The following is an 18853-nucleotide window of genomic DNA, read 5'->3' as shown; positions in this document are numbered from 1 at the left end:
GATCACAAACAGACGAGACTCAATGTGGATTCAGATGGAAGCCCAATCCTGTGGTTCATTGCCCCATAAGCTCAATTATATTCATTAATAACTTTAGTGAACTGGGCAACACAGCCAAAACATTTGGGATTTACAGCACCCTACTAGCATGGAGGGACTGTAAGAAATTCCTTGGCAAATTCCTCCCAAATATGTTCTCACTCGCCTATAGTATGCAACTGGAGCGGCAGGTAGCCTAGTGGTTAGAGCGTTGGGCCGGTAACCGAAAGGTTGCTAGATCGAATCCCTGAGCTGACAAGGTAAAAATCATCATTATGCCCCTGAACAAGGAAGTTAACCCATTGTTCCTAGGCTGTCATTGTAAACAATAATTTGTTCTTAACTGACTTGCCTGACTTGCATGTATTTTGGAGTTGGAGAGAGATTGCCAAAATCTGGTAATCTATAAATACTGCTGCACAGAAAATACTAGATGTTCAGTTAGATACACGGGGTCATATCAATCTAAATGCCCAGCAGGACTTAGTTCTTGATCCTGACAGAGAAAATGTGTTTATGACTGTGACATACTTTGCTAAGAAATGTATTCTCCTATTGTGGGCACCTAATACTTCTCCTACATTTAAAATGTGTATTGACCAGATTGTTGAATTTCTTCCTCTTGAAAAGCTCACTAATGACCTCCGCAAGAGACAGTTTGATAGACTCTGGTCTCCACTACTCAACTATATTTCAAATTGGACAGAGTGAATGGGGTGATTAGGGAAATTAGCAGATACATATTGTGTAAGGTGCTGTAAAAACTAGTTATTTGTTCGTCGTCTCAGCTAAGGCTGGAAATAGCTAATAGGAAAGCTGACAGTGCTGCTGCAAGTTTGTTTTGTTTTAGATTTTATTTTATTATGTTATTTATGTCTGCCACATCTGTGAATGTGGAATGTGTTTTGTTGGTTGATTTGAAAAACAAGAACTTAAATGTTAAATTGAAAAAAATGACCAGAGATTCTCACCTGGCCCATTTATATTAGGCAATCGGTATTACTGGGCTACAGTGCCTTCAGAAAGTATGCATACCCCTTGACTTATTCCACATTTTGTTGTTACAGCCTTTATTTAAAATGAATGAAATAGATTTTTAATGACACAGTGAAAAAATGTTTTTAGACATTTTTGTTAATGCATTGAAAATTAAATACAGATCCTATTTTCATAAGTATTCACACCCTTGAGTCAATACTTTGTAGAATCACCTTTTGGCTGTGATTACATCTGAGTGTTTTGGAGGGAAGTCTCTAAGAGATTTGCATAATTGGATTGTACAATATTTGCCCCATTATTATAAAAAAAAATCTTCAAGGTCTGTCAAGTTGTTTGTTGATCATCGCTAGACAGCCATTTTCATGTCTTGTCATAGATTTTCAAGCTGATTTAAGTCAAAACTGTAACTAGGCCACTCAGGAAGATTCAATGTCATCTTGGCAAGCAACTCCAGTGTAGATTTGGCCTTGTGTTTTAGGTTATTGTCCTGCTGAAAGGTGAGTTAGTTTCCCAGTGTCTGTTGGAAAGCAGACTGAACCAGGTTTTCCTTTAGGATTTTGCCTGTGCTTATAGCTGTATTCCGTTCCTTTTTATCCTAAAAAGTTATTGCCGATGACAAGCATACCCATAACATGATGCAGTCACCACTCTGCTTGAAAATATGAGTGGGTCTCAGTGATGTTTTTTGTTGGATTCGCCCAAAACATAATGCTTTGTATTCAGGACAAAAAGTTAATTTCTTTGCTACATTTTTTGCAGTATTACTTAAGTATTACTTGTTGCAAACAGCATTCATGTTTTGGAATATTTTTTATTTTGTACAGGCTTCCTTCTTTTCACTCTGTCATTTATGTTAGTATTGTGGAGTAAGTACAATGTTGTTGATCCATTTTCAGTTTTCTCATATCACAACCATTAAACTCTAATTGTTTTAAGATCAAATAAATACTTCACCATTGGCCTCATGGGGAAATCCCTGAGTAGTTCGCTTCCTCTCCGGCAACTGAGTTAGGTAGGATGCCTGTATCTTTGTAGTGACTGGATGTATTGATACACCATCCAAAGCCTAATTAATAACTTTACCATGCTCAAAGGGATATTCAGCGTATGCTTTTTATTTATTTATACACATCTACCAATCGGTGGCGTTCTTTGTGAGACATTGAAAAACCTCCCTGGTCGTTTTGGTTGAATCTGCTTGAAATTCACTACACGATTGAGGGACCTTTACAATTATCTGTGTGTGTGGTGTACAGAGATGGTGTAGTCATAAAAAATGTTAACCACGATTATTGAACACAAAATGAGTCCATTACAGTATGTGATTGGTTAACCTCTACGGGATGGTTGTTGCTAACGTGCGCTAATGTGACTAGAATGGCGTTGTATACAACAGCCAACTTTCCGGGACATAGACATGTCTTATATGGGCCAAAAGCTTAGATTAACAAGAATTTAACTGCAGTGTCCAATTAACAGCTATTACAGTGAAACGATACTACGCTATTGTTTGAGAGTGCACAGCAACAAACTTTTATCACGGCAACTGGTTTGATACATTCACCTCTGAAGGTAAATAATGTACTTACATTCAGTAATCTTGCTCTGATTTGTCATCCTGAAGGTCCCAGAGAGAAAATGTAGCATAGTTCTGTGTGATAAAATAAATGTTTATCTAGATGCCATCTAGATGTGTGAAAGTTAATGTATAAGCTAATGTATAAGCTCATGTATGACATTCCTGGGAGTGTGTAAACTTATTTGTTTTATTACCATAGCATTTTTGTATGTTCTCTATAGTTATGTACTTGAAAATGTATCAATTGACCAATTCGGCACATTTGTGCAAACTTCTGGCAGATACAAAATATTTTACAGTATTGTAATTCTTCACTGGATCAGTCTGAAACTTTGCACACACACACTGCTGCCAAATCTAAATTACACCCAGACTCCTATCTGAAACATGGAACAAAAAATAAGTTTAAAAACAATTTTTTTGGTTTGTATTATCTTTTACAAAATCTAATGCACCTAAATCAAACATTTATCGGATCATCAAGAACTTCAAGGGGAGCGGTTCAATTGTTGTGAAGAAGGCTTCAGGGCGCCCAAGAAAGTCCAGCAAGCGCCAGGACCGTCTCCTAAAGTTGATTCAGCTGCGGGATCGGGGCACTACCAGTACAGAGCTTGCTCAGGAATGGCAGCAGGCAGGTGTGAGTGCATCTGCACGCACAGTGAGTCGAAGACTTTTGGAGGATGGCCTGGTGTCAAGAAGGGCAGCAAAGAAGCCATTTCTCTCCAGGAAAAACAGGGACAGACTGATATTCTGCAAAAGGTACAGGGATTGGACTGCTGAGGACTGGGGTAAAGTCATTTTCTCTGATGAATCCCCTTTCCGATTGTTTGGGGCATTCGGAAAAAAGCTTGCCCGGAGAAGACAAGGTGAGCACTACCATCAGTCCTGTGTCATGCCAACAGTAAAGCATCCTGAGACCATTCATGTGTGGGGTTGCTTCTCACCCAAGGGAGTGGGCTCACTCACAGTTTTGCCTAAGAACACAGTCATGAATAAAGAATGGTACCAACACATCCGAGAGCAACTTCTCCCAACCATCCAGGAACAGTTTGGTGATGAACAATGCCTTTTCCAGCATGATTGAGCACCTTGCCATGAGGCAAAAGTGATAACTAAGTGGCTCGGGGAACAAAACATTGATATTTTGGGTCCATGGCCAGGAAACTCCCCAGACCTTATTCCCATTGAGAACTTGTGGTCAATCCTGAAGAGGCGGGTGGACAAACAAAAACTCACAAATTCTGACAAACTCCAAGCATTGATTATGCAAGAACGGGCTGCCATCAGTCAGGATGTGGCCCAGACGTTAATTGACAGCATACCATGGCGGATTGCAGAGGTCTTGAAAAAGAAGGGTCAACACTGCAAATATTGACTCTTTGCATCAACTTCATGTAATTGTCAATAAAAGCCTTTGACACTTGTGAAATGCTTGTAATTATACTTCAGTATTCCATAGTAACATCTGACAAAAATATCTCGACACAGAAGCAGCAAACTTTGTGGAAATTCATATTTGTGTCATTCTCAACTTTTGTCCACGACTGTAGATCAGTGACACAATCTCAATTGAATCCATTTTAAATTCAGGCATAACATAACAATATGTGGAAAAAGTAAAGGGGAATACTTTTCTGATGTACAGTATTTCAGCCAAAAGGATAGACATAGTTTGAAGAGAGAGAGCGAACACTTGCACTTTCTCTTGAGGTACGTATTGCACACAGCCTACCTTTTTTAGGAGCGTGAAGATTTTCAGACAGACAAATATGGATGACCAATATTCATTTCAAGCAATGCAGTAAACTATAGCCTAGTCATGTTTAGGAAGTTCCTTTTCTTTGAAACATAACTGCCTCGTAGTTTCTCCACTCATGCATAAAGCCTACTCTATTTCATTTGCGTAAGCGCACCTGATCCTGCATGCCAAACTAAGAGAGAAGAGGTATGTCTACTGAACATGATGTAGCAAGAATCATGACAGTGGCACGGACACTTGCAATTTCTCTTGAGCTACGTTGTTCATATAGGATACTACCTTTTAGCAGCGGGAAGATTTCCAGGCAGAGACAATGGGTTATTATTATTTATTTAAAAGGAAAAGGTGCAACGCTCGCCAACCAATGATGCAAATGTTTTTTTTTATTGCACCTTGACTCATGTTGGTTAAGCACCCTCAACATCTTTCCATTATCAATATTTATTTACAGACACTGTAGTAAACTATAGCCTAATCAAATTCCTTGGCGTCCACAGTATATAGTGACTTTTATCGTGTTTATCAGAAAGTTCATACTATTATCACAAATGACCACCAAGCACTTTTGGACATCAGAATGACAGTTACTAACCTCAATTTCGACTTCAAATACGACTTCAACTCCGACTAAGCTGTTTCACTTTTGTTCCATGGGCAACCAAAATGCCACAGGCGTAGAAACGGGAGACGAGGTGGAGTCCTGGTGCATTTGAGGCGAAGAAAGAATTGAACCACACTTCCCTCCATTCTATTGGCAAATGTCCAGTCACTCGAGAATAAGATGGATGAAATTCGTTCAACTGACTTGAAAAGCTGCAATATTATGTCTTACTGAAACGTGGCTGGATGATGACGCTATGCACGTAGTACTCGTTGGATTCTCCATGCAGCAGCAGGATCGTACAGTGGCTTTGGAGAAGTCGAAAGGAGGTGGAGTGTTTTATTTTCTTCATAACTGTTGTGCTGCTTCAAGTGTGAAGGAAATCTCTAGCTTTTGTTCACCTGATATACAATACGTCATGGTAAGCTGCAGACCCATTTATCTAGTAAGAGAGTTCTCATCAGTAATTATCACTGCTGTCTACATCCCTCCCTTAGCCAACACCACTCTGGTACTCAACAAACTATGGGATCATAAACCAACAAGAAACCGCTCACCCAGAGGCACCGTTTCTGGTGAGCGGAGACTTAAAACCATCCTACCTCACTTCTACCAACACGTCTCCTGCGCCACTAAAACTCTAGACCACTTTTATTCTACCCACAGAAACGCAGATAACACCCTTCCGTGTCCTTGATTTGCCAAATCTCACCATGACTCCATTCTCCTGCTTCCTGTTTACAAACAAAAGCGCAAACATCAAGTACCAGTGATGCGCTCAATACGGAAGGCTACAAGATTGTTTTGCTAGTACAGACTGGGATATGTTCCGGGATTCATCTGATTGGCATTGAGGAGTTTACCACAACAGTTACAGGCTTCATCAATAAGTGCATAGACGATGTTGTCCCCACAGTGACTATAAGAACATATCCAAACCAAAAACCATGGATTACAGGCAATATCAGCGCTGGGCTGAAGTCTAGAGCTACCGTTTACAAGGAACGGGGACGCATACAAGAAAGCCCTCTACGACGTCCGAAGACACAATATTGGAGGAAGGTGGAATCTAATTGCTCCGACACTTTGGCAGGGCTTGCACCGGCTTGTATATGGCAGGGCTTGCAGAGGATAATGAATTTCAAAGTGCTGAAGAGACTGTTGTCCCTCGGGCACGTTCTCCCATCTCACCCAAGGAACTCTGTAGTCTGTCAGAGTGGTCATAGGGTTCTTGGTCATCTCCCTGACCAAGGTCCTTCTTGCTCAGTTTGGTCGGACGTCCTGCTCTAGGTAAAAATGGTTTTATACCTTTACCCAGATATATGCCCCATCACAATCATCTCTGAGATCTACGGACAGTTCTTTGGACTTCATGGTCAACTGCGGGACCGTGTGTAGACTGATGTTTTCTGATGTTCAAAGGAAATTGGATGTACCTGAGCTGAATTTGAAGTGTCACATCAAAGGAGTTTGAATACTTATGTAAATTAGATATCTGTGTTTTATTTTCAATACATTTCCCGATATTGTCATTTTAAGTTATTGTGGGTGACACCTTTTTTTATTTAATCCATTTTAAATTCAGGCTGTGACACAACTGTGGAATAAGTCAATAAGACACCCCATAATGACAAAGCTAAAACTGTTTTAGAAATTTTCGCAAATATAAAAAAATGAAACTGCTTATTTACATAAGTATTAAGACCCTTTTCTATGAGACTCGAAAATGAGCTCAGGTGCATCCTGTTGCCATTGATCATCCTTGATTTTTCTACAACTTGATTGGAGTACATCTGTGGTAAATTCAATTGATTGGACATGATTTGGAAAGGCATACACCTGTCTATATAAGGTCCCACAGTTGACAGTGCATGTCAGAGCAAAAACCAAGCCATGAGGTCGAAGGAATTGTCCGTAGAGCTCCGAGACTGGTATGGTAGAAAATTACAAGATTATGTTTTAATACCGTTTATGCTTCGGAAAGGTTTCTCAGTACTCTCATCTGTGTCCGGGGGACTGTGTTGGGCCTCTGGGGCTTGGCGCTAGCAATTGAGTTATGATGGCTTGGTGATAGAACCTACAGCCTGCATTCCATTGAATGATTCGTGTATGTGAAATGCTGGCCTGTATGCCAGGGCCAGGTGAACCCTCCCTCCAGTTTCTCTCGCATGCAGATGAACACCAGACTTGTTGCATTAGTATCTGTGTATTAAGGAGTGTGAAACTCAGAAACAAGCAGTAAATGACCTAGAGACAGTAACAGTAACCTGGCGCAATGTAAATGTTGCTTTCTGTTGCTTGATAGCACAATGTACCTTTGTATAATTCTACACATCTGTTGTTTGTCTTGAACATTCCGGAGGATGTACTTTGCTATGAAGATCTGTAACACATCTGCTCGTTGGGCTTTCAACGATTCACCTCTGGGTGATCGTTGACCAGCTCCATTATTGCAATTCTTAATCGGTTAAAAAGATTGATTGTTTGAAGAAATATCAAAATCTCTCTCACTTGGTTAGAATTTCCACAAAGGATTGTGTCGGCGCAGATCTTGGGAAGGGCACAATTTTTTTCTGCGGCATTAAAGGTCCCCAAGAACAAATTGGCCTCATCATTCTTAAATGGAAGAAGTTTGGATCCACCAAGGCTCTTCCTAGAGCTGGTCGCCCTGTCAAACTGAGCATTTGGGGGAGGAGGTTCCTCTGTGGAGATGGTTGTCCTTCTGGAAGGTTCTCCCATCTCTGCATCACTCCACCAATCAGGCCTTTATGGTAGAGTGGCCAGACGGAAGCCACTCCTCAGTAAAAGGCTCATGACAGCCTCTTGGAGTTTGCCAAAAGGCACCTAAAGACTGACTATGAGAAACATGATTCTCTGGTCTGATGGAACCAAAATTGACATCTTTGGCCTGAATGCTAAGCGTCACGTCTGCAGGAAACCAGGCACCATCTACCCTCCAAGCTCGTCATCAAGCTCGAGACCCTGGGTCTCGACCCCGCCCTGTGCAACTGGGTACTGGACTTCCTGACGGGCCGCCCCCAGGTGGTGAGGGTAGGCAACAACATCTCCACCCCGCTGATCCTCAAAACTGGGGCCCCACAAGGGTGCGTTCTGAGCCCTCTCCTGTACTCCCTGTTCACCCACGACTGCGTGGCCACGCACACCTCCAACTCAATCATCAAGTTTGCGGACGACACAACAGTGGTAGGCTTGATTACCAACAACGACGAGACGGCCTACAGGGAGGAGGTGAGGGCCCTCGGAGTGTGGTGTCAGGAAAATAACCTCACACTCAACGTCAACAAAACTAAGGAGATGATTGTGGACTTCAGGAAACAGCAGAGGGAACACCCCCCTATCCACATCGATGGAACAGTAGTGGAGAGGGTAGCAAGTTTTAAGTTCCTCGGCATACACATCACAGACAAACTGAATTGGTCCACCCACACAGACCGCATCGTGAAGAAGGCGCAGCAGCGCCTCTTCAACCTCAGGAGGCTGAAGAAATTTGGCTTGTCACCAAAAGCACTCACAAACTTCTACAGATGCACAATCGAGAGCATCCTGGCGGGCTGTATCACCGCCTGGTACCGCAACTGCTCCGCCCACAACCGTAAGGCTCTCCAGAGGGTAGTGAGGTCTGCACAACGCATCACCGGGGGCAAACTACCTGCCCTCCAGGACACCTACACCACCCGATGTTACAGGAAAGCCATAAAGATCATCAAGGACAACAACCACCCGAGCCACTGCCTGTTCACCCCGCTATCATCCAGAAGGCGAGGTCAGTACAGGTGCATCAAAGCTGGGACCGAGAGACTGAAAAACAGCTTCTATCTCAAGGCCATCAGACTGTTAAACAGCCACTTTAATAATGGGAATTGATGGGAAATGATGTAAAATATATCACTAGCCACTTTAAACAATGCTACCTAATATAATACCCTACATTATTCATCTTATATGTATATACTGTACTCTATATCATCTACTGCATCTTTATGTAATACATGTATCACTAGCCACTTTAACTATGCCACTTTGTTTACATACTCATCTCATATGTATATACTGTACTCGATACCATCTACTGCATCTTGCCTATGCCGCTCTGTACCATCACTCATTCATATATCTTTATGTACATATTCTTTATCCCCTTATACTTGTGTGTATAAGACAGTAGTTTTGGAATTGTTAGTTAGATTACTTGTTGGTTATTACTGCATTGTCGGAACTAGAAGCACAAGCATTTCGCTACACTCGCATTAACATCTGCTAACCATGTGTATGTGACAAATAAAATTTGATTTGATCTCTATGGTAAAGCATTGTAAATGTGATATTTAATTTTTTATTTTTAGTACATTTGCAAACATTTATAAAAACCTGTTTTTACTTTGTCATTATTGGGTTGTGTGTGTGTGTGTGTGTGTAGATAGATGACATTGTATTTCCCTCATCAATGTTAGAATAAGGATGTTATGTAACAATGAGGAAAAAGTAATGGGGTCTGAATACTTTCCCAATGCAGTGTGTGTACACACTCACTACACTGACACACTTACACACATTCACTACATACGCACACACACACGCTACACTGACACACACAATACACACATTCACATACACTACACACACACTGCCACACTCACACACAATACACACATTCACATACACTACATACGCACACAACACACACATACTGACACAACAGATACACACATACTGTACATGCACACACATACACGCACTCATGTGCAGCTGCTACTCTGTTCTTTATTCTTACTCTTATGATTCTCTATCCTGATGCCTAGTCACTTGACCTTTATCTATCTCGAATATCTCTTACCCGTGATCTGGTACTCCCTATATACAGCTTAATTCTTGTATTTATTCCTCTTGTGTTGCAATTTTTTTCTTCTTTACTCTGCATCATTGGGAAGGGCTCATAAGTAAGCATTTCACAGTGAAGTCTACACCCGTTGTATTCGGCGCATGTGACAAATAACATTTGATTGAATTGTATTTAAGTACATTTCCTTGGATAGATATTCATAGGCAGCCTATAGTATTTCATTGAGACCACACATGTAGGCGCACTTGATCTCACATGTAGGAGAGGTAGGTTACTGAAGTTGAAGCAGTGAATTCTGCGTGTGTGTGAATAATGTGTCAAATAGGTGCTTTTAATACAATAGGTTGGCCTAGCCTAACGCATACAAAGCAGAAAGACAACCGTTTCCAGATCATCTGCAGGACCCCAAAATATTTTAATACCAAAATTCTCTGTCTGACAGCCCGCTCCCGCCCGCAGTTTGTAAAATGCTGACTGCGCCACGATGACCTCTGTAGGGGCCCCCAGGTGCAGCCCTCTATCACATAGCCATAATTATGCATTTCTGTATTGTATAGATCAGGGACACATGATGTCATTCTGTTTTCATCATTCTGTTAACAGGTGTTAATCGAATCCACTTCACTTAATGTAGTTCAATAACCAAAATACATTTTTTCAAATGTAGTGTGTTATGTCATAGCTCACACCCCATTCTTTCTCCACACATCTTTTAATCTTAATTCAGAGTACTTATGTACGTTTTTGGAAAACTTGGTCACATAAAGCGATTTTTAAAGTCATTCTGTTACAAACCTTTACATTTGCAATGTTCTTCAAGTACATCTGTTTTTATAAAATGTTCTGTTAGTTGGTGAAAATAGTCATGGTTTGTTTAACTTTGCAATTAATGTTTTTTGTTTGGCATACATTTTAAGGTGAACAATCTGATGCTCAGTGTCATCCTCTTATCATGGAATTGCCTAGCTAACATTTTGCTTTGCCATAGCTAGTAGGGCTGGGAAATGCCAGGGACCTCATGATACGATATCACGATACTTAGGTGCCGGTACGATATGTATTGCTATTCTCAAGATTCTATACCGTATGTATTGCGATTTGATATTGCGATTCGATGATACAAACATATTGCTCACTATATAGAGAGACTATAGGGTGGCGCACAATTGGCCCAGCGTCGTCCGGGTTTGGTCGCGGTAGGCCGTCATTGTCAATAAGAATTCGTTCTTAACTGACTTGCCTAGTTAAATAAATAAAAATATATATAAAAAAGACATTTGATCAGTCATAGAAATAAAGGTGCTGAAAACATGTTGGCTCACTATTTAAAAAGAAGATGGAGAACAAGGTATAGGAAACATATAGGATACTGGCACAGTTACAGCCGACGCTACCTACCAAAAATATATATGCAGTCCCAGTCAAGAGTTTGGACACAACTACTCATTCAAGGGTTCTTTTATTTTTTACTATTTTCTACATTGTATAATAATAATGAAGACATCAAAACTATGAAGTAACACATATGGAATCATGTAGTTACCAAAAAAAGTATTACACAAATTAGAATGTATTTTAGATTCTTCAAAGTAGCCACCCTTTGCACGCTCGTGGCATTCTCTCAACCAGCTGAGGAATGCTTTTCCAACAGTCTTGAAGGAGTTCCCACATATGCTGAGCACTTGTTGGCTGCTTTTCCCCCACTCTACGGTCGAACTCATCCCAAACTATCTCAATTGGTTTGTCGGGTGATTGTGGAGGCCAGGTCATCTGATGAAGCACTCATCACTCTCCTTCTTGGTCAAATAGGCCTTATACAGCCTGGAGGTACGGCAGGACCAAATCGGAAAGATAGGTAGGAGCAAGCCCATGTAATGCTTTGTAGGTTAGCAGTAAAACCTTGAAATCAGCCCTAGCCTTAACAGGAAGCCAGTGTTGAGAGGCTTGAACTGGAGTAATATGATCATTTTTTTGGGTTCTAGTCAAGATTCTAGCAGCCGTGTTTAGCACTAACTGAAGTTTATTTAGTGCTTTATCCGGGTAGCCGGAAAGTAGAGCATTGCAGTAGTCTAACCTAGAAGTGACAAAAGTTTGGATACATTTTTCTGCATCATTTTTGGATTTACATTTACATTACATTTACATTTAAGTCATTTAGCAGACGCTCTTATCCAGAGCGACTTACAAATTGGTGCTTTCACCTTATGACATCCAGTGGAACAGCCACTTTACAATAGTGCATCTAGGTCTTTTAAGGGGGGTGAGAAGGATTACTTTATCCTATCCTAGGTATTCCTTAAAGAGGTGGGGTTTCAGGTGTCTCCGGAAGGTGGTGATTGACTCCGCTGTCCTGGCGTCGTGAGGGAGTTTGTTCCACCATTGGGGGGCCAGAGCAGCGAACAGTTTTGACTGGGCTGAGCGGGAACTGTACTTCCTCAGTGGTAGGGAGGCGAGCAGGCCAGAGGTGGATGAACGCAGTGCCCTTGTTTGGGTGTAGGGCCTGATCAGAGCCTGGAGGTACTGAGGTGCCGTTCCCCTCACAGCTCCGTAGGCAAGCACCATGGTCTTGTAGCGGATGCGAGCTTCGACTGGAAGCCAGTGGAGAGAGCGGAGGAGCGGGGTGACGTGAGAGAACTTGGGAAGGTTGAACACCAGACGGGCTGCGGCGTTCTGGATGAGTTGTAGGGGTTTAATGGCACAGGCAGGGAGCCCAGCCAACAGCGAGTTGCAGTAATCCAGACGGGAGATGACAAGTGCCTGGATTAGGACCTGCGCCGCTTCCTGTGTGAGGCAGGGTCGTACTCTGCGGATGTTGTAGAGCATGAACCTACAGGAACGGGCCCTGCCTTGATGTTAGTTGAGAACGACAGGGTGTTGTCCAGGATCACGCCAAGGTTCTTAGCGCTTTGGGAGGAGGACACGATGGAGTTGTCAACCGTGATGGCGAGATCATGGAACGGGCAGTCCTTCCCCGGGAGGAAGAGCAGCTCCGTCTTGCCGAGGTTCAGCTTGAGGTGGTGATCCGTCATCCACACTGATATGTCTGCCAGACATGCAGAGATGCGATTCGCCACCTGGTCATCAGAGGGGGGAAAGGAGAAGATTAATTGTGTGTCGTCTGCATAGCAATGATAGGAGAGACCATGTGAGGTTATGACAGAGCCAAGTGACTTGGTGTATAGCGAGAATAGGAGAGGGCCTAGAACAGAGCCCTGCGGGACACCAGTGGTGAGAGCGCGTGGTGAGGAGACAGATTCTCGCCACGCCACCTGGTAGGAGCGACCTGTCAGGTAGGACGCAATCCAAGCATGGGCCGCGCCGGAGATGCCCAACTCGGAGAGGGTGGAGAGGAGGATCTGATGGTTCACAGTATCGAAGGCAGCCAATAGGTCTAGAAGGATGAGAGCAGAGGAGAGAGAGTTAACTTTAGCAGTGCGGAGTGCCTCCTGATACAGAGAAGAGCAGTCTCAGTTGAATGACTAGTCTTGAAACCTGACTGATTTGGATCAAGAAGGTCATTCTGAGAGAGATAGCAGGAGAGCTGGCCAAGGACGGCACGTTCAAGAGTTTTGGAGAGAAAAGAAAGAAGGGATACTGGTCTGTAGTTGTTGACATCGGAGGGATCGAGTGTAGGTTTTTTTCAGAAGGGGTGCAACTCTCGCTCTCTTGAAGACGGGAGGGACGTAGCCAGCGGTCAGGGATGAGTTGATGAGCGAGGTGAGGTAAGGGAGAAGGTCACCGGAGATGGTCTGGAGAAGAGAGGAGGGGATAGGGTCAAGCGGGCAGGTTGTTGGGCAGCCGGCCGTCACAAGACGCGAGATGTCATCTGGAGAGAGAGGGGAGAAAGAGGGTCAGAGCACAGGGTAGGGCAGTGTGAGCAGAACCAGCGGTGTCGTTTGACTTAGCAAACGAGGATCGGATGTCGTCGACCTTCTTTTCAAAATGGTTGACGAAGTCATCTGCAGAGAGGGAGGAGGGGGGGGAGGGGGAGGAGGATTCAAGAGGGAGGAGAAGGTGGCAAAGAGCTTCCTAGGGTTAGAGGCAGATGCTTGGAATTTAGAGTGGTAGAAAGTGGCTTTAGCAGCAGAGACAGAGGAGGAAAATGTAGAGAGGAGGGAGTGAAAGGATGCCAGGTCCGCAGGGAGGCGAGTTTTCCTCCATTTCCGCTCGGCTGCCCGGAGCCCTGTTCTGGATAGAACGTTTCTGATTTTTGCAATGTTACATAGATGGATAAAGCTGTCTTGATATGTTCGTCAGACGAGAGATCAGGGTCCAGAGTAACGCCGAGGTCCTTCAGTTTTTTTTTGTTTGAGACAACTGTACAACCATGAAGATTAATTGTGAGATTCAACAGAAGATCTCTTTGTTTCTCTGGACCTAGAACAAGCATCTCTGTTTTGTCCGAGTTTAAAAAGCCCTTCCAGGGAGGGCAATTTTAGGGCTTCATCATGTTTCATCCAAATGTACAGCTGTGTGTCATCCGCATAGCAGTGAAAGTTAACATTATGTTTCTGAATGACATCACCAAGAGGTAAAATATATATAGTGAAAACAATAGTGGTCCTAAAACGGAGCCTTGAAGAACACCGGAATGTACAGTTGATTTGTCAGAGGACAAACCATCCATAGAGACAAACTGATATCTTTCCGACAGATAAGATCTAAACCAGGCTAGAACTTGTCTGTGTAGACCAATTTGGGTTTCCAATCTCTCCAAAGAGTGTGCTGATCGATGGTATCAAAAGCAGAGCCTCAGTCTGACGCCATTAAAAGGCCATTTACCACCTTCACAAGTGCAGTCTCAGCGCTATGATGGTGTCTAAAACCAGACTGAAGCATTTTGTATACATTGATTGTCTTCAGGAAGGCAGTGATTTGCTGCACAACAGCTTTTTTTTTTAATAGAGAGGAATGGGAGATTCGATATATTCCAATTTAGTTGTTTTATATTTTCTTGTGTTCATGTTTCAAACATGTTCTCAAATGCCATTTGAAATGGCAGCAGCGGTATGAGGATTCTTAAGCAACGCAATACGGCTTTCCTCAGTACGAAATCCTTGTCGACCCACTGTGCTGTCAGACTCTGCATGCTAATGGGGCTGACATCGCTGGTCCAAATGTCAGTTGTGAAGCTAATAGCAGTAAGCAAGTAGCTCATAGATGTGCGTTTCAACAATACTGTGTAACTCCGATAGGGAAACATCTGAAAAATACCACCTACTTAGTAGTGTGTGCCGGGGCTCGACCAGTCGGCGAAACCCAACATCATCCGCGGCAGAGACTGGTTGCTTGTCAAAGGCAATGAATTCCATTATCTTGGCGTTAATGGATTTCGCCTTTGAGTTGTCTCGCTGAAATGTTCTTACCCTTTCAAATGACTGCTCAACTTGAACTTGTTTTAGTTGTTGAAAGTGTGCACTTCGTATTTTTCTGCTTATGTTCTGTGGAGCTCTGTATTTTTTGGTGGCGTCATTACGTCATTACATTATATAGGTATGCACGTCAGCTTTAACATCGGTTTTCCACATCAGCACCAAATTTGACATCGGACCGATGCTGATGTTGGCATTTTTAGCTAATATCGACCGATTCCGATATGCTTGCCGATTTATATCATGCATCCCTAGTTGAGATGTGTCTGTTACTTGAACTCTGACGCATTTATTTGGGCTGCAATCTGAGGTGCAGTTAACTCTAATGAACTTACCCTCTGCAGCAGAGGTAACTCTGTCTTCCTTTCCTTTGTCTTTTACCAAATAGAGTTATCTTCTGTATACCACTCCCACCTTGTAACAACACAACTGATTGGCTCAAACGCATTAAGGAAAGAAATTTCACTAATTAACTTTTAATTAGGCATGCCTGTTAATTGAAATGCATTCCAGGTGACTACCTCATTAAGCTGGTTGAGAGTGTGCAAAGCTGTCATCAAAGCAAAGGGTGGCTACTTTCAAGAATCTCAAGTATACAATATATTTTGATTTGTTTAACACTTTTTTTTGGTTACTACATGATTCCATGTGTTATTTAATAGGGTTGTCTAAACTATTATCCTACAATGAAGAAAATAGTAAAAATAAAGACAAACCCTGGAATGAGTGTGTGTGTCCAAACTTTTATCATTTGTATAATTTTTACACATCGATTCTTGGAGTCAAAGTATAGATATCATATTGCGATATGGAACGATCAACCCCCCCACCCCAGCACTACTAGCTAGTGAATTTAGCGAAATGCTATTTAGCTAGCCAACTATCCAATTAGAGTTAGCGATTAGCATTGTTAGGCAAATGGCAGCTTCCTTTAGTGTTTTGCAGAGTGCAAGAAACACAAACTAATAATAGCCTAGAATAGAAACATCTGGATTCATATTTAGAAGCAATGTGGAAAGCAGCATCTTTCTTGTTTTAGAAGAATCTGTTGTGAATGATTTGACAGCATGCTGAGAGAATGGAGGAACTATCTGCTGGCTGCTTGAGTGACAGGTTTGGTGTGTGTGTGGCCCGGCAACTGGATGCAAGCAGGAGTGGGAGAGAGGGTACTCTGCACTCGGGGGTTGCCGTAAAGCGCAGACTGATCATTAGTAACAATTGTTATCTAGGCGATTTTCTAGGTGCTCTGGTGCTCCCAAAAATTAGAATTCCAGGTTGCACAGAAAAATATGAGAGCATATGCAACCTTTTTGGTTGCATTTAGAGCCCTGCTCACAGCCTCTAATCCAGAGGTATACAACCCCAATTAATATCCTTCAATTCATAAAATGTTCATCAGTTATCAAACTGAAAAGAAACCAATAAATACATTTACTCAAAACAAAACAAAATTATGGTAATTGTCCCATACAATAATCTGTACTTTTAATTTTTTTTGTTCAAATTGATTATTTTTTGGCAACCCCATTGTAGTTCCCCGGCGACCCCACTAGGGGGGTTGCAGCCCCTACTTTGAATGTCACTGCTCTGATCTTATCTACCACTGCTAGGAGCAGCACAACTCTCAATGTACTACACCATAGACCCTTGTGTATGGGGTTACTGAATCAGTCTTCTCTTCAGGCTATGCTCCTGAGTCCCAGTCCCTCACACTGTGTGTTTGTGTAATCTTATCTACCTCTCAGGCAGCTTCTTAGGCTAGGAGCACAACTCTTACTGAGTTTACATAGACTTGGGGAAAGTCTTCAGTCTATGCTCCCTCATCCCATCCATCCATTCTATATTGTGTGTGTCTGTCTAAACGAAGGATGCAAGACCAGAAATCTTGGCGTTAGACGATTCCAGATCTCTTGCTGATTTCCCTCCTGATTCCAGGAATGTTTTAACAGCATTTTCAACACTTGTCTGTATGTGTACTAATGTTATCATAACATAGGCCTAATCTCTCTCCCCTGTTTCCTCCTCCCCAGTTACACAGTGGGACATGCAGAGCCAGGCTGTGTCCCTGCGGTGGTAAGGTCCAGACAGCATTTTCACGGTCATGGCGTCAGATCGAGAGGGGCGTGGGTGTGAGCTGCCCATTGCCCCAGGCCAGGTGTACATTGAGGTGGAGTATGATTATGAGTACAAGGCCAAGGAGCGCCAGATCTCCATCCGCCAGGGAGAGTGCTACATGCTGGTGAAGAAGACCAACGAGGACTGGTGGCAAGTCAAGAAAGAGGAGGGGACCAAGGCGTTTTACATACCAGCGCAGTATGTCAGAGAGGTCCGCAAGGCCCTCATGCCCCCTCCCAAGCCTCTGCACCTGGGGCATCACGGTGGGGGGAGCGGGGGAAACTCGGTCTTGGTCAAGGCAAGCGTCTCTAACGAGAACCTGAACTTGACCAGTTTCAGCCGGCCCTCTCCCTCGTCACCCTCCCCCTCCTCATCGTCGGGGGCTGCCCTCACCCCTCCGAGCCAGCGCAGGGACAGGGACGCCAACCAGAATCCTGGTAGAGAACCTGGCAGGCTCACAAACCATGACAGGGCCCTGGCAGACATTATAAAGAACAACCACACCCACCCTCACAGCCATGCTGCTGGACGAGGATGTAACACGCTGCCCCGTGCCGATGCCTCTTCCCCTGAGCTCCGCAGAGTGCCCCTGAATGTGGAGATGCCCCCAGAGCACTGTGACTCAGAGGGTTCGGAGAGACGCAACGACTCGGAGTCTGGAGACGAGCTGAGCAGCAGCTCTACTGAGCACCTGCAGGTAAGAATGGAAATATCTTAATTTCTCTAAAGTTTTAGATGGAAGCTGGTGATTTTCATAATGGGGTTTTTACTTCTGCAAAGCTGACTGTATGAAATGTTTTCTTGCTTTTCATCAAATCAAATGTTATTTGTCACATGTGAAATGCTTACTTATACAATCCCTTAACCAACAATGCAATTCAAGAAATAGAGTAAAAAAATATGGACTAAATAAACGAAAGTATAAAATAAAAAGTAACACAATTAAATTACATAACAATAACGAGGCTATATATAGGTGGTACCGAGTCGATGTGCGGGAGTACAGGTTAGTTGAGGTAGTTTGTACATGTAGTTTGGGGTAAAGTGACTATGCATAGATAATAATAACAGCGAGAAGCAGCAGTGTAAAAACAAAGAGGGGGGGGGGTCATTGTAAGTAGTCTTGGTGGCCTTTTGATTAATTGTTCAGCAGTCTTATAGCTTGGGGTAGAAGCTGTTAATGAGCCTTTTGGACCTAGACTTGGCGCTCCGGTACCACTTAACATGCGGTAGCAGAGAGAACAGTCTATGACTTGGATGACTGGAGTCTTTTACAATTTTTGGGTCCTTCCTCTGAACCCGCCAAGTATATAGGTCCTGGATGGCAGGAAGCTTGTCCCCAGTGATGTATTGGACCATAAAGCCCTACCCTCTGTAGCGCTTTATGGTCAGATGCCGAGCAGTTGCTATACCAGGAGGTGATGCAACCTGTCAGGATGCTCTCGATGGTGCAGCTGTATAATTATTCAAGTATATGGAGACCCATGCCAATATTTTTGTCAGTCTCCTGAGGGGGAAAAGGTGTTGT

At 43.1% G+C, this 18853-nt stretch overlaps 1 protein-coding gene across 4 annotated transcripts in view; it reads left to right on the top strand.

Moving 5' to 3' along the window:
• Positions 1 to 18853, top strand: part of LOC115102837 (rho GTPase-activating protein 12-like) — a 137950-nt gene that overhangs the window by 28683 nt on the left and 90414 nt on the right. For all 4 annotated transcript variants that reach the window (XM_029623193.2, XM_029623192.2, XM_029623191.2 and 1 more), the window contains exon 2: positions 17241 to 18022. In XM_029623193.2, the coding sequence (XP_029479053.1) occupies positions 17312 to 18022 (711 nt within the window). In that variant the 5' untranslated portion in view covers positions 17241 to 17311. The remainder of the gene's footprint in view (positions 1 to 17240; positions 18023 to 18853) is intronic.

This window comes from Oncorhynchus nerka, linkage group LG20, assembly GCF_034236695.1.
Source record: "Oncorhynchus nerka isolate Pitt River linkage group LG20, Oner_Uvic_2.0, whole genome shotgun sequence".
Classification (NCBI taxonomy): Eukaryota; Metazoa; Chordata; class Actinopteri; order Salmoniformes; family Salmonidae; genus Oncorhynchus; species Oncorhynchus nerka.
This window is presented reverse-complemented; position numbering and strand designations above follow the sequence as displayed.